We start from the raw sequence: 12,801 nt of genomic DNA, 5'->3' as shown, positions 1-12,801 counted from the left end.
CTTGATTTTAAGGTAGCATGGTTTAGTTTTGGGATTCAAACTACATGTGGATGTGATGGATTAATTGTAACCCAGCAGCACTGGATTACAATTAACATCCTATTTATAAGAAAAATTTAGAAAAATATAACCTGCAGAAGTGGAGTCAAGGATTTAGCAATCTGGGGCCATTTAATGTAAGAACAATGGTACTGAAGGGTATCACTGAAGAAACAGGGCTATGAAATAAATGATAGTTTTAACGATGACCATGAAACATCAATAAAAACTGTGAATGGTCCACATTATTTCCCATTTAATAAGGCTGGATAATATGTTGTTGTTGTTGTTTTGTTTGTTTGTTTTTACTTTAAGAGATTAAGGTTTTTTTAAGAATGTGGTGACAAAAGGAACAATTTTTAATTAAATGGAAGGTTTGCCTATGCAGAGCATCTCATTTTCCCACAAAACCACATATATGAAATACCATTGTGACAATTTTGCCATTCACCTAGCAAAACAGAGAATTTGTATTCTAGTGAAAAGAAGAAATAGCGTAGAAACATTCTTTCATGGCAGATCTGTGATTTTGTCACGAAGGAGGCAACAGGCAGCTGGCAGTACAGAAATCTCTTCCAGGAAGAACATTCTGCCAGTCTTGGGAAGAACGTCCTTCCGTGTTGAAAGAAGGATTCTGTTCTTTATACTGTTTCCTAGAACAGCTAGGAAACAGTTCTTGTAGCTTTTCTAGGAAACAGTATACAAGAACTATACTGTATACTGTTCTCGCTATTTCCTAGACAGCAGGTGACCAGGGGGTATGGAGTGGTTGCACAAGAGAAGATGCTAAATGAGACTGAGTGACAATAGACTTGTTAGTCTTACCAATGGTCTCAGCTAGTTCTCTATTCTATGTCTGCCTGGAAAGTGCTACTTTACACACAGTAAGGGAACTTAAAAAGGTACTAAGTTGATGGGCTCAAAAACACACATACATACACTCCTCTAATGTCTTGCTCACCTTCACTAGAACTGTTTTCAGGAGCCAAGGATCATGGCAATGTCATAAAAAGAGAGCATAACTGGAGATAACATATTGGGTTTCTACTGCTGCATAACAAATTAACACAAACTTAGTGGCTTAAAATAATACAAATGTATTATCTTTGGGTTGTGGGTCAAGACTCCAGACAGGCTTGGCTGGGTTTACCGCTGGAGACTCTCAGGAAGAATCCACTTCTAAACTCATTCAGATTGTTGCTGGAAGTTATTTCCCTGTGGCTATAGAATGAAGGTCCCTGTTTCCTCACTGGCTGCCAGCCAAAGTCCATTCTCTACTCATTCCACCTGCTTTTTTTCCCATGTGATCCCTTCCAACTTAAAAACAGTGACACTTTAGGTCCTTCTCACACTTTGAATCTCTCTCTCTTCTTACTCTGCCATGCAGGAGAAAGCTCTCTTGTTTTAAGGGCTCATGTTATTATTTGGGCCCACCTTGAAAATCTTGGGTAGTCTATCTTAGGGTCAACCATGCCACATAACATAGTATATTCAATAAAGTGCAATCTGACCATACTCATAGTTTCCTGGGCTAAGGGCAGTATGCATCTTTGGAAGGCCATTTTAGAAATTTCACCAATGTTTTGGCATTTCAGTATTAAACTTCCATAAAAGATACAGATATGTTTAATTTTACTGTATGACAAAGAATAATATTTAAAGGTGTTTTTAGTTGTTTGTTTTTTGTTTTTTTGTTTTTTTGTTTTTTTTGTCATGAAGCAGAGGAAAGGGAGAGAGAAGAGAAAGGAGAGAAAATTAAGAGAGTAAAAATCAAGTTTCTTCTGAAAGAAAGGTAAGGAACATAAAATATGTCTTTCTGGGATTCCAGATAAAGGATAAAATATGTAAGACTCCTGTAGAGAACTGTCAGTTTAAAAAGCTAGACTGAACTTATGTTTATCTCTGTGCCCTCTCCCTCTATACTCCACTGAAATTATTTAAAAGAAAAAAAATTTTTAGGATGTCCCTGGAACCACAGTGGAAGGGACGGCCATCTTGCCAGCGCAACCCAACAGAAAGCCCCAAGCGATGCGCGTGACCTGGTGCGAAAAAAGCCACCCCCCCAAATGCTGCAGCTTAAAAACCCCACCCCACCACACCTGGGCGTGACTTCCCTGACTCCTCTCTCTCTCCCCCTGAGTCACGGAACCTCGCCAGAGACCTTAGTTCCCAATAAAGCCTTTGACTGCTAAAATTTTTTAGCTTCTGACTCTTATCTTTACCCTGCCCTACGCCTGACTTTAACAAAAATAAATAAAAATGGTGCAAAACATGGGCATAAACGGTGTAAACTAACAAATACAAAGAAGGCAAGGGAGAAGTATTGACAACAGAGGTCAATGAAGTTTTGGAAGATGGAAAACAGGTTCATGAAATTGACTTAGCCAAGCAGACAAAATTTAAATCCAGATGCCACTAGAAGAGGATAAAGACCAGGAGAGGCCAATTCACTGTATATTATTTAATTAAAAAGTAGAGAGCCCTCCATTTCTCTCCCACCATAAGAAGTTGATTGCTTTTTGAAAGCTGGTAGTACTCCCCTTGAAAACCAAATGCCCAGCATGGTCTCAATTTGTTGAAATGCATACAAACCCATTAAGTTAACAAGAGTGAACCTCTCAACATTCTTGGTGCTTTTCACTGAAAGGCAAGTGTCCCTATACTGATTCTTCTGTCTCAAGGTCAGTTCATTAGCTTGTCAATGGCTCTCCAGTGAGTTCAATGGAAGTCCCAACTGACACTGATCAAAGTTGAAAGAAACAGGGCTGGCCTGAGGCTTCCACAAGGCTTCAGGGTTGTTTAGCATATTGTGCAATTCTTAGGACCAGGGGAAACCTTGTTAATTTTCATTCAGTCCCTTAGGACAAGGCATTTCTCATTCTGCAGAGATTTATTCAGATATACTCAAGAAGCTGCTTTTCCTTATCTTCAGAAGATTTGCTTTTTACCTTATGTTTGGAAACTCTCTCTTAAAATACCAGGGGGACAGAGAGAGATGGAGAAATGGAACACATCCCAACAGAAAATCGATGCTATAATATACATGTTCAGCAGTTTCTTATTAAATCAGAAATATCGGAGTCAAAAGTGAAAACATAATGGCTATGATGGATGGTGGGCCATAAAGGTGATCTCTGAAGCTGTCTCGCTTCTCCATAACAGAATGATATCCCCCACATAGATGTGTGTGTACCTGAACTTGTGCTGGTTCCACTTTCTTGGCTGGGCTTCCTCTGCTATACCTCCAATGCTTCTACTCTGACTTTTTTCTCTCCTTCTAGTTAAAGGCTCAATATTCACTGAGTCTTTTTTTATACATCATACAAAAATCAGTTTTTGGGGATGATGACCTGTTAGAAAAGCTAAGAATTGTAAAATCTAAATAGAATTAAGCAGTGGACTGGACTTTTTCCTCTCTAGTCACCTACATATAATATATTTGTTAGAACTTGGTGGGATCTAAATGAAATTGGGCTAAAGGAAAAATGATTAAACATAAGCTAAGATGCATTGGCAATTTTTTTTCAGATTACCATGCATTATGTTATAATGACATTGATAACATGGTGAAGGTTTGGTGGTTGGTAAAAATATCTAAGATTTAATAGATTCTGAACAATCACTTAACTAAGAGTATCTTTTAATTCTATAACAATTCATAAAGCCCTTCAAGTTTTCTTTTCATATCTCCCATATATATTAATGTGCTGTCCAGAAGAGGAACAACCATTTATACTGTAAGTCAGGTGAAATATGATACAAAAACACTAGCTAAGCTTTCATTTGGATATGTTGCTCTGTATATAAAAAGGCAATCAATGTATTAGATATGCCTAATGATGTGATGGTGTCTCTTTTTTGTTTTTGTTCTTATTTTATAGCAAATCCCACATCCACTGAAGATGATATGTGGAAGTAACTAACATCCCTTAAATATCAATTGTTTATTTATTAGCACTACCACAAATAAGATGAAAAAGCAGTGATAACAGAGTAATCTAAAAGAATATGAATGTTCTAAAATCTCATTGAATAAGAAAAATCAGAATCTAAATAATTTTATCTATTTCAGGGACCTAATATCAACTGAATTTGTGCATGGGTTTGAGCTTATTTTTCCAGTGATGGTGACAAGCTTATAGGGAATATCTATGTTGCTCACCTCTAACCCTCTATAACCAGCAGCAGTCATTTGTGAGATGGTTAGTATTATCTATATTTCTTAAGCATTACAACAAGTTCATCATGTCTCTCAGTCTAGGGTATCATTTTTAGTTCTTTTGCATCTGCTAAAAACTGGAGCTTGGGACTCTAAAAGCCTTGACCCTGTGACAGATATCTTAGATGCACTTGGGCTGGTCACTTTATCCTTTAACAGAAACTATAACATTGAGAGTAATTTACACTTGTTTTCCCTTATTGTGCACTTCCCATGCTTCTTCATTTACTAAGCTCAGAAAAACATTCAGGTATATTTATGTCTGAAATGTCTGTTGAATAGAAATCTGGTGGAGGACTCCAAAATAAAAGCATTTAGAGTAAGTATAGCATAGCACAAAGGATGTTGCAGATCTTACACAGCTCTGTGTCATAAACATAGTTGACAACAGTGATATTCCTGCCTCATACAATTTAACAAAGGCATCCTTTTCATGGCTTTATAATCCTAGGTTAAATAAGACCCAATCAGGGTCACTGAATTAGCCTAGTAAGCTCCTAGTCATCCTTCAAAACTTTCCTAAATAGAAGTCTTTTCCCCAGTCCCTATAAGAATTATCATCACCCTCCTCAGGATTCAAGTTTTAGCTTATAGCTCTTTGGAATTATGATAGGTAGTGCTTTTGTCCCTCAAGGCAAAGATCGTATCTGTTTCACCTTAGCAATCCAGGAATCCAGCCTACTACTTAAATTCATTACATGTACATTCTTTCAATAAATGAATGAACAAATGAACTGAAAACAGTTGTTTTAGAAAAATTTCTTCCTTCAGGCTTTTCACTTTAAGGTACTGAAATATAACATCTTCAACAATCCAAAATATAGAATACTCATAAGAACACAGACTTAATTTAAAAAAGTCTTAATTGAGAATTTATGTCTATAAATGACTCTCTGAGTTTTTATTCTTATCTTCAGAAGCAAACAGATTATGTGACTCAGTGGAAGTAGATTAACATTTGCAATACACACGCTAGAGATCAGCCCTTGTTTAGATGTTTTTATAATTAGTACTTACCCATAGCCAGTGATTCCCTTTGACTGAGTTACCAGTAAGGCGCCAATAGTTGTATTCAGAACATTCTCTAGTACTCCGGTTTGTTGAGCAGTGATAATCTGGTGAGCCAAATTCTGTAATTTCTTACTTGATAAAGATGAAATCAGTCCAGTGCTCCTTATTGTTGCCAGGTCACCAATTTCAATGACTACTACTTTTGAGATGGTTTCCATAGTAGTTGGTGGCGGGATCCTATATGAGCTCGTTTCCATCATGAGAGGTCTACGTTGACCAACTCTGTAATGACTGGCACAAGTCACAGTTGGGCAATTGAGCTTTCTCTTTGCTTTATTGTCAGCAATGGCCTTTAAGGTTGCTTCACTGCCAGGCATCTCATGAATAAATCTGATTTGGTTTTTGCTAACTTGCAAGAAGTCAGTTAGTCTTTCAAGGATAAGGATTTCCCAGCCTTTTTCTAGGACTGGAAATATCACAGTGAAGGCCAAATGAATGGAAACACCTGAGCGTATTTCAATAGGCTCTTGTCCTTGTAGGACAACATACAAGAGGTTATCCAAGATACTGAAATAGTTGGAACCAGAAGACTCATCCAGCAATGAGGAAGTTGATTGAACCAGAACAGGTGGAATAAAACTTTCCCCTATGAAAACACGGGGGCTCTGGAGTTCATGGTAGAATATAGCTAAGAGAAGCTTGGAGGTATTTTTGTTCCCTGACAGAAGAAAACGCAAAACTTGGGGAGTCTGATCCACAAAGCACACCTTGGTGATTTCCCTGATGGGTAAAATGGAATAGAAACTAGATACAGACCCTAAAGTAGAACAAGGGGTATTGGCACTTACACTACTAAAGGTGTCAACAAAACCATTAGTAACAGATACAACTGGATATAACTTCTGCATTGTCCAAGTGGCATCAGCATTGTCAAGAATTAAGATCACCTGGTCAGTTTGCTTGCAGATGTAGCCTTGTATGAAGGGTTGGTATGTGCATTTCTGTTCTTCTCTAAATGTACCTATAAAATAAAGGAAAATAAGTGATGTATAAACTACAATCTCTCAAAGATAATTTGTAATCCATTACTCTTATTATCATCTGTAACCTCATGAAACATTTATTGAACTTTTAAGTGTGTTAGATACTGACTATGCAAAGCAGTCTGGGTAAAATATGAAAGGGTAAAATATGTTACATCACCTGTATTATTTAAAGGTAATAATGGACATAATAGCTAGGTGAAAAAAGAATTGAATAAGTAAAATTATTAAGGAAAAGGAATAATCACTAAGGCCTCCATAGTGGGAAAAGGATAGGGGAGATGGGCATAGTAATATTTGAGTCAATGAAAAAAAAGGTAGATTGAGGGGGCTGGAAAAGAGATTTTATAGAGATATATTAAAATTGAAGAGATATACTGAGTCCAGATTGTGAAAGAGTTTGGATTTCAGACTATATAATTTTCTCATTCTCTTTTTTTCCAAACATTAAGAGTAAAAACAATACAAAAGGAAAAGAAGAAAGTAGCAATTTGGGGAGTCCTGACATTAAATAGAGCCCAAGTTGAGGATTATTGGGGCTAATCAAGACATTTAGACAAACAGCGTTGTCCATTATTCCCATAATTCCTTTCATTTTTTTTAAAAAGTAGACTCCATGCCTAACATGGGACTCGAACTCACAACCCCAAGATTAAGAGTTGTATGCTCTACTGACTGAGCCAGCCAGTCACCCCATATTCCCACCATTCCTAATCCACTTGTCTCTGAACCATGAGTAATTCTTATTCTGAATCTACAGGGATAGTTTAACTTCTAACAAACAGAATTCCTTCAATTTAAAAGCAATATTCAAAAAAAAAAAAATAAAAAAAATAAAAGCAATATTCAAAAAATTATCTTGTGTTATTTTCAAGATATTTTAATTTTCCTTCAAGTGCAATGTCATCAATTTAGCCTAAGGATTGGAGCAAAAAAAAATCTAATTATTATTAATGGAGGGTGTACTACATTTGGGCATGATACCTCCTCCATATCATACCTTCCATGTGATATATGCCAAAGCTGCCTATGATATTAATAAATTTAATTACCTAAGTGTTGCTTTAGGAGGAGGCCACATTGCATACTTGTGCCTCAACAATAATAGCAACAGTAGTAAAAATATGAGTCAATATTTCAAACTGAATAATGAAATTCTAGCATATCAAAATTTGTGTGATTAAGTGCTTATATTACAAAAGAATTGTGTAAAAGCAATATCTTAATGTTCTGCCTTACAAATACAAATTTAGCAAACAAGTAAAGCAAATCCAGAGTAATGAGGAGAAAGGAAATAATAAATATAACAACAGAAGTCAGTGAAATAGAAAAGAGAGAAACAAAGAAACAAAAACATAGAAAGTAAACAAAGCTAAAATTTGGTTCTTGGAAAACATCAACAAATTAGTTAACCACCACCACCCCCCCCAACCCCCCGCTAGACTGATCAAGATAAAAAGAAAGAAGGGTGCCTGGGTAGCTCAGTCAGTCAAAAGTCCAACTCTTGATTTTGGCTCAGGCCATGATCACACAGTTCATGAGATCAAGCCCTGTGTTGACTCTGCATTGACAGTAAGGAGTCTGCTTAGAATTCTCTCTCTGCCGCTCCCCTGCTCACACTTGCTTTCTCTCTCTCTCTCTCTCTCTCTCTCTCTCTGAAAATAAACAAATAAACTTAAAAAAAAAAAAGATAAAAGAAATCATAAATCACCAATTTCAGGGAGGAAAGGATTATTACTACAGACCCTACAGACAAAGGTTCAGACTATTACAAACTTCATGCCAACAAATTCAGCAACTAAGAGGAAACAGACAAATAGAAAACAGACACATGATAAAACAGAAAATTCAAATTGCTCTAATTTTCTTAAGTAAATTGAGTTTACTAAATTGACTACTAAGTTATTAATTTAGAGATTTAATTATCAAATATAAAAGAATGGTCACTTTTACATAATATGTTTTCTCCCTGTGGTCATATAATATGGAAACACTAATGTTAAATCACGAATTGTTTTCAAACGCAGCACACCAGTCTGAAGGGAATTAATTGCTTGATCTTAACAGACATGGAAATTGTGCCCTGAGATTCTGATACAATGGTCTCTACTATAGATACATCATTTTCAAATAAGATAGTTAGGTAGACTTACCTCATGAAAAACCCTTCAATCACACTAGTTCCCCTTTTCTAGACTTTACAAATTTTTTTCCTTGTTTTAACACATTTTTTTCCAGTCATGTTGATTCCTGTTGATTAATCATTCACCTTTCCATTCAGTTTTATAGATCTCTGATTTTGTTCTCCCTTCTTTTGATTCAGGAGATATATTGTCTTTTAAAGTCATCTCTACAGATCGCTAAATTTTTGGAAGTGGCCCTAAATAAAATAATCACTCTCTTAGTTGAAATGATTCTCAATCATTCTCTGATATTAGCTATATGTAGTTTGATAAATTATATACACTTAGTAGGCATCAGTGTCCTTAAGGGGTTATTTCTCAAGACCAGGGACTATATCTCCTATTTAAATTACCACAGGGCTTAACACCCTAACTCAAACACAGTAGATGCTTCTTAATATGTGTTAGTTGATTGATGTGTAAGAACTCTTATTTTTCAAATATGTTTTATCTATTCTTGCCAGGTATCTAGTTATAAGATTATTAGTCTATAGCTTGAATACATTTTAAACCAACATATAACAATAATAACTAAATATACTACAAAAAAATATTGTGAGAATTGCCCCCTGAGTTGGTGCTAATACATGAGATAGCTGAATACTTTGAGAAATCCATCTATTTTCACATGAAACCTTAAGATTGAAATTATGACTGATTATATTTATATTAATTTTCTTATGTTCCTAAATTACATTGATTTGACCCTAAAAGAATTCTGTTGTGACAAAGCATTTTTTTCTTGACTAATTCATTAAATAAATACAGATGGAGAAACTTGAGGTTTTATTTATTTCTATTCCTGATGTCAGGTGCCTTCCAAAGCTAAAATTAAAAAAAATGGGATGATTTATAATGTAATTCAAATATTCTTTTATATAATAAGGTATAGGAGCTATACTAGTAGAATGCACACCTTCAAAGTAGTCCTGTGATAGAGTTCTTTTCATTCATTTATTTATTTTTATTTATGACTCCGAGAAGCTAGTCCACTAGAAGGCTGGATTCCCAAGCCATCTCTACCCTCAGCATCCAAAGCTCCCTATTCCCTTTTTCAGCAATGACATTGAAGGGAGCAGAATATGATAAACAACCTATGTTGCAGGTGAGACCTTAAGAGGAAAAATAGGAAGGAGAAAAGAAGGGTTTGAATAGGAAGGATAAGAGAAGGTTTGAATGCACAAGTTCCAGAAAGCACAATCTGTGCTTAATGTCTGTGTTGCAAAGCACATATACACACTGGAGGATCTAGGACTCAGGCCCACGAACAAGCTCAGGAATAAGATGAGAGAAGTCACTGTCAAATTTTCATAATCTGTTGGAATTTTGTATGAGTTAGATTATGAACCCCAGAAACCCAGGCAAGAAGTTTAATAAACATTTGCTGAATTCCTTTTGCATGCTTAATCTGTTAACAGGAAGAAGATTTTGTCACTATGTCACCTCTCTCTTCACTGTTAGGAGTGAGTTACCTTGTCATTATTAAGCACTGTGATGTGATTAAAGATTAAATGCCAGGCACATATGGCTACTCAGATATGCAGGAATTATTTGTTTATTTAAACTTAGTTATCTTTCTTATTCAGATTAACTAGTGCAATGCCAATTATATGCATTGTGCCTATTCCTAATGTCTTTCTTTTTTATATTTTGAAACTGTGTGTGAATATTTTACTTTAAAAGGAACACATGCTTTCTGATGTCTGAGACATTTGGTTGGAGACTTAACACTATGACCTCCATGAAGTCAAATTACTATTTCCTAAGTAAAAAAAAATTCATGAAGCATTGGTTATTATAAAATATTATCTCTATGCTTTCCTTCCAATACCCCCATAAAATGGAAGACATACCTGTTTGATCCAATTTCAGTATAAAGATTTAAATTATTTGTTTCAGTTCCTCTTGACAAAATATAAAACAAACAGGACACTTTTTTCTCCAAAATCAAATACCCTACAATTTTTGCTATCCTATGAATAACAATATAGAAACCTATAATAAATAATGTATTAATGGGGAGACTTCATGGCTCAGTCAGTTGTGTGTCTGACTTGATTTCAGCTCGGGTCATGACTAGGGACATGGGATTGAACACTGCATTGGGCTCTATGCTAAGTATTGAACCTGGTTGGGTTTCATGTTTGTTCTCATTTTCTCTCTCTCTCTCTCTCTCCCTCCCCTCCCCCCCTCTCACCCCCACTGCCCCTCTTCCCCACTCATGCTCGCTATCTCCCTTTCTCTAAAATAATAATAATAATAATAATAATAATAATAATAATAACGCATTAATTATATTTCAAGGCCTTGCAGCTTAGGAAAGAGTGATTTCTAGCCCACATGTCTCAGAAATCAGAGCTGAGTTTGTTTGACAGTAGCAGGAGAAAGATGATTGGGATGTGATTGCCCCAACTCTTTGTAAAGGAAATAAAGCTACACACAAATAACAATTACCCACTGAGAAAATAAATTATTTACATGGTGGATAAATTATTATAGTTAAGTAGAAAAATTTTCTTTCTTAAGGAAGTTAAAACAGACAAAACCAAAACCAAAACAATTCCACTAAACCATTATATAGTCATCTCTGGTAGTAAAGGCTCACTTCTAGTAGGAATTTCTGCCTTAGAGTTGTGACAGTAAGGATTCTATACAAAGGAAGCGCCTTATGCAAGCTTTAAGGTGGGTTCTTTTAAAATGATACTTAATTTTATTGAATTACATCAATCTAGCATTCAAGATGAGATTGTGAAAAGCAGCTAGTGCATAACTATGATAATTCAGAGCTTCATAACATGTACTATGAACTTGTGTTTAGACTTGTATTTAGACCCTAGCTGAAATTCTGCAGATTAATAGAGAACCCATAAAAAGGGAGAGACTGGTATTGGGGAAAACGGAAGAATGACAGAGTAAACTTGAGAAGCTAAGGGAGAACAGTGTCCCAAGCCTTTTAAAAACACGTGGGATATGGTAGGTCAAAAGACTCCATGTCTTCTGGAGCAGAAAGACAGACAGAAAGTGTTTGTGCAGATAGAGATGGAAGACTGAAAGCACTCATCGGCTGGGACACGTGAGGCAAGACAAGGTCACTAACTGGAAGTGTGAGGATGTATATTGGGGGCTGGGGATGTGTGAAGAGAGGATGGGTAGAATACTTGCAGATTGAGAAAATTTGAAATGGTCATTGCAAGAGGGGTGAACCCAGTCTTTCTGTATTTTAGTGCTTGTACAATAAGTGAATGCTATTTAAAATGAGAAATAGGGGCGCCTGGGTGGCTCAGTCAGTTAAGCATCCGATTTCAGTTCAGGTCATGATCTCGCGGTTTGTGGGTTCGAGCCCCGCGTCGGGCTCTGTACAGACAGTTCAGATTCTGTGTCTCCTTCTCTCTCTGTCCCTCCCATGCTCATGCTCTGTCTCTCTCTGTCTCTCAATAATAAATAAACATTAAAAAAAAAATTAAAATGAGAAATGTAAACCTCAGAAGTACTATAAACATGATAAAATCTAGGGAAAATTAATATTATTAACTAATTACCCAGCATATCACAGTATTACTTTTTTCTATTTTTTGGTTGCACGCTTATGTGTTGCTTTTTAAAATGACAACAATGTTGTAATATCTTCTACAGGAGGATAGAAAGGTAATTCAGTCTTGCCTTTAACCTGGAAGATTGACATTTATTTTCTATCACTAGTAGTTCAGAAAAGTTACTTTTAGCTTCACAACTAATGATTGGCAATGCATCAATGTTTAGAGTTATTGTCAAATGTGGGAAATTCCTTACAAAGTTTTTGTCATGTAGGAGAGCTGTAATACCTGGATAAATTTTTATAGAGTAACTTTTGTGGCATTGTCATTCAAAAACATACTTCTCTACTTCTCACTTTCTTCTCATGCCTTAGAATACATTCATAACACATGAGACCTAGGGGCTGGCTCCCATGTGTCACAGCATGGGTGAGTTGACATAAGTGGCTAGTAAGAACTTTATATGGAAGTGAATTGGGGATGCCTGGGTGGCTCACTCAGTTGAGTGTCCAACTCTTGGTTTTGGCTAGAGAGCACTAGCTGCAGAGAGGGGCAGAGGGAGAGAGAATCCTAAGTAGGCTCCACACTCAGCTCAGAGACCTACACAGAGCTTGATTCCACAACCCTGGGATCATGACCTGAGCCAAAATCAAGAGTTGGACTCTCAACCAACTGAGCCTCCCAGGCACCCCCAGGAAGTCAAATTTCCATCTGCATCAACTAGCCTAGGATTATCAAACAATAACCTTTGAAACAATCAGCCCCAAACAGTT

General features: G+C 36.2%; 1 protein-coding gene and 1 long non-coding RNA gene across 3 annotated transcripts in view; one reads left to right on the top strand and one right to left on the bottom strand.

Moving 5' to 3' along the window:
• PKHD1 (PKHD1 ciliary IPT domain containing fibrocystin/polyductin) overlaps window positions 1-12,801 on the bottom strand; it is a 488,429-nt gene that overhangs the window by 54,363 nt on the left and 421,265 nt on the right. Inside the window, exon 61 of one of the 2 annotated variants that reach the window (XM_019457395.2) lies at window positions 5,276-6,290. In XM_019457395.2, coding sequence (XP_019312940.2) covers window positions 5,276-6,290 — 1,015 coding nt within the window. Of the gene's footprint in view, window positions 1-5,275; window positions 6,291-12,801 lie in introns of those variants that run through there. The other variant, XR_002082091.2, reaches the window with a different exon arrangement.
• The window catches only part of LOC128777696 (uncharacterized), a 477,594-nt gene that overhangs the window by 457,175 nt on the left and 7,618 nt on the right, over window positions 1-12,801 (top strand). Inside the window, exons 4-5 of the long non-coding RNA XR_008422995.1 lie at window positions 1,759-1,831; window positions 3,921-3,954. This is a non-coding gene — a long non-coding RNA (uncharacterized LOC128777696). The remainder of the gene's footprint in view (window positions 1-1,758; window positions 1,832-3,920; window positions 3,955-12,801) is intronic.

This window comes from Panthera pardus, unplaced genomic scaffold (genome assembly GCF_024362965.1).
Source record: "Panthera pardus isolate Hobbes unplaced genomic scaffold, ASM2436296v1 HiC_scaffold_17, whole genome shotgun sequence".
Classification (NCBI taxonomy): Eukaryota; Metazoa; Chordata; class Mammalia; order Carnivora; family Felidae; genus Panthera; species Panthera pardus.
Note: the sequence above shows the minus strand (reverse complement) of the source record. Positions and strands in the feature narration are given on the sequence as shown.